Source organism: Olea europaea, chromosome 8 (genome assembly GCF_002742605.1).
Source record: "Olea europaea var. sylvestris chromosome 8, O_europaea_v1, whole genome shotgun sequence".
In the NCBI taxonomy this organism is placed as follows: Eukaryota; Viridiplantae; Streptophyta; class Magnoliopsida; order Lamiales; family Oleaceae; genus Olea; species Olea europaea.
In genome coordinates this window covers 15811584-15815111 of record NC_036244.1, presented here as the reverse complement: position 1 = coordinate 15815111, position 3528 = coordinate 15811584, and the positions used below count along the sequence as shown (strand labels likewise).

Below are 3528 nucleotides of genomic sequence, written 5' to 3'. Positions count from 1 at the left end.
AAATTTTTTTAGTTTTGCATGTAATATTATTTTGTTGAAGAATGTGTGGTTGAAAAAAAGAGAGAGAAAAAATGTATTTTGGAAAAAAATGGGTATCAAACGAGAGGTGAATGTTCAAATACTGCCTTTTTGTCCCTCCAATTCTGATATACCCTGCATGTCCGCTCCGGGCAAATGCAGATGTTAATTGTCTTAAAAATTTGTTTCTAAGTCCAAAAATTGTGATGCTGACATTTCCAATTATTAATAAAGATTAAAGATTTGTTTAGTTGGCTAACATCCAACTCGTGCAGTGTAAGTAAGGCCAAGAGTCTGGCAAACTTGTCAAAATCTTGTGACGATACTTTCAATAAGCTCGTGCAATCTGGCGTTTCTCCTGATGAGCTTTATGATGCTGTTTGCAAGCAGGTTTTTGTTACTATCTCTTTTATGTTTACTAATTAAACAGGTGTTTAATCAACTATTTTGTCCGGTAACATCAGTTCATGCTGCAGGAGGTTGAAATTGTCCTCACAGCACATCCGACACAAATAAACCGACGTACCTTACAATACAAACATATTAGGATTGCGGTACTTTTCAGCATTTTACTATATTCTGGAGATTTTACATATTAGCCATGAATTTTCTTTAAATTTGACTAGTAATGCCTTTATTGTTTAACAGCACCTTTTGGAATATAATGATCGTCCTGATCTTGGGCATGAAGACCGCGAGATGCTGATAGAAGATCTGGTAAGCACTTCGTAAAACAGTGGAAAAAAGAACAAGAAATTTTTTCGCAGATATTCCATGCCCTTTGAGTTGATTCTTTCTGATGTTGTAGGTGAGGGAGATAACTGCAATATGGCAAACGGATGAGCTTAGGCGCCACAAGCCTACTCCAGTTGATGAAGCTAGGGCTGGTAAACTCCTCATATTTGGATATATGTTCCAATTCACATTTCTTTCCACTGCTAAAACAGTGTTTTTTCAGGCTTAAATATCGTGGAGCAATCACTTTGGCGAGCTGTACCGCATTATTTACGCCGTGTCAGCAATGCTCTAAAGAAGGTTGCTTTCTTTTATTCTACATATATTTTCAAATGATGGTTCATAATTTTTCTTTCAATGATTTGTCCTCCACTTTCCTCAGTATACTGGAAGACCACTTCCCTTGACCTGCACACCTATAAAATTTGGGTCTTGGATGGGGGGCGATCGAGATGGAAATCCAAATGTGACAGCAAAGGTGATACTTTAGGTGCTGTTATTGTTTAAATTTTTTTTCCTTTTCTTTTAGCCAGACACTGGATGGGTATAGTTTGTTGAAGCATACAAATCTATGCAAATCTCACTGGGGTTGGTTTTGCAGCGTTCTATTTCAAAGAACCCTGAATTCATCTCACAACATACAAGAACTATTCTGTCATCATGTTTTACTTTTTGTGGTTTCAGGTCACAAGAGATGTATCTCTTTTGTCCAGGTGGATGTGTATTGACCTGTACATACGTGAAATTGATAACCTCAGATTTGAACTTTCCATGAATCAATGCAATGATCATTTATCTAGACTGGCACATGAGATTCTGGAAAAAGGTCTCTCTTATCAATTTTCTTTTGTACACTACTGATTTTCTTTTTGAAGGCTGTTCTTCATGAGAAGTCTTAGCTAGTTGCTGCTAATGTTTGATTTTGTCTTGGGAGGTTGGATGAACTTGTGATTTATATGAAAATTATGTGCTGGGAGAGAATTGTTTCTTTTATTATTTGAGATTGAAGTCTTTATCATAGAATTACTAAATAGGATTGAATGATCCTAACATGTGAAGGAAAAAAACTAAAAATTAGCAGTGCATGAACTGTAGAAAAAGGTTATAAATGTAGAAAAATAGCATTTTCGCTTGAATATGTAAATGAGAACTCAAATGCCTTAGTTACAATTTTATTTTTGTATTCAATTCACTTTTGGCTGACTTAAGATTTAAATTTAGCTGTGGTCTTCAACCATGAAATATTTTCTCAATTACATAACTCTTAGATCATGCTTGATTTTCCCTCAACATCTACATTCCTTTGTCGGAAAATTTCTTTTCACGTTTTAGTGCTGATGCATACTGCATGCATTGTAATTTCTATATGAACTGTCGCAATTAATTTCGCATATTCATTTACGTTCACTTTGGTGGCGTAATAAACTAGAGATTAATGAGATGAAGCTGAAGATGACTATATACTTTATAGGAAGCTTCTCTCTCTTAATGTTTTCGATTCTGTTCTTTTACTATCTCTTATGAATGCATTGCACTCTAACTAAAGCAATGGTAAGGTAGTTCCAACTTTTCACGGTTCAAATATTTTTTAGAAATGTCATCAGAGAATCAACACTCAACTTGGAATCAATTGAAGCACCATTCCCATCATGCTCCACCCTTTCCATCACAGCTACCGGCTGGAGCTGATTTGCCCTCTTGCACAGGTCATACTCCTGCTCTAGGTTAAAGTACTGTTCTTGGCTTCCTTGTGTCTGTTCACAAATGTATTTGTTAAAGGCTTGTTCCTTACTAATTAACGTTCTCTAAATAATGTTAATATTTTGATGAATTCATGTCTTTCTTCCATCTACATTATAAAATGTCATGCTTAACTGCAACTTAACTTATCATAATGATCCTTTAGACAGGCATTAATACTTATGCCGTTCTTTGATTTCCTTTTCTTATATTTACCTTTGTGTTGTGCATGATCTCTTTATGGTTCCATTGATCTTGGTAAATAGTTATACAGTCGCTGCTTCACTTTTTCATCTTAAAAACATATGCAGTGGTTTTGCTTACGTTTCTTCACCCATTGAGTGAGTGTCCTTCAATAAAATTTTTCCATATCTCATTGCTTTTAAGAATTCTTTTCTTTTGAGTGTTCCTAGACCCTTGCTATAAATGATACTCTTCCAAGAAAATTGAGATGTTTTCCTGTTTTATGAAATGCTAATTCCTTTCCTAATAATTATTCTCTACTGCATTTGATTTTTATTATCAAATTCTTTGGCGTATTGGTTGGTTATAGCATTATTCAAGGATGAACTTTCTCGGCAAATTCGAATTGAGGTCCCTAGGTGTAGTTCTTGTTGATATAACTACATTTGATACTGCAAAGGGAATGATATGTAAGTTAGAGATTTTGAGGATCACATTTGAATGTAGGTATTTTAGGTTAAGTAGAACTAAGACAAAATATATTGAATGTCTTTTGGTTGTAGTAAGAATAAGGATGCTACTAGAATCATAAAAGAGGATCATGTTGTATTGAGGTTTAATCATTAACAAGGAAGGTTCCAAGAGAATATAATGCATAAGATAATGGCTTGCAAACTGTTGCGGAAGCAAGCTCCAAGGTTCTTCAAATTGGTGTTTTTGGGGCTCAATTCAACGTACCTTTCTCTACCAAACAACCAAACCTACCGGCTCACATCCACAACCAATATATTCACCCTGGTTGTTATTCAATCTTGCCTACAAAGGATAATAAATGGTGATGATTTGTAACCA

At 34.9% G+C, this 3528-nt stretch overlaps 1 protein-coding gene across 3 annotated transcripts in view; it reads left to right on the top strand.

Annotated features, from left to right (window-relative positions):
• Window positions 1–3528, top strand: part of LOC111398959 (phosphoenolpyruvate carboxylase 4-like) — a 25481-nt gene that overhangs the window by 6902 nt on the left and 15051 nt on the right. For 2 of the 3 annotated variants that reach the window (XM_023026140.1, XM_023026139.1), the window contains exons 3-10: window positions 294–408; window positions 495–572; window positions 667–735; window positions 827–905; window positions 977–1053; window positions 1136–1231; window positions 1438–1579; window positions 2346–2459. In XM_023026140.1, the coding sequence (XP_022881908.1) occupies window positions 294–408; window positions 495–572; window positions 667–735; window positions 827–905; window positions 977–1053; window positions 1136–1231; window positions 1438–1579; window positions 2346–2459 (770 nt within the window). The remainder of the gene's footprint in view (window positions 1–293; window positions 409–494; window positions 573–666; window positions 736–826; window positions 906–976; window positions 1054–1135; window positions 1232–1437; window positions 1580–2345; window positions 2460–3528) is intronic. The other variant, XM_023026141.1, reaches the window with a different exon arrangement.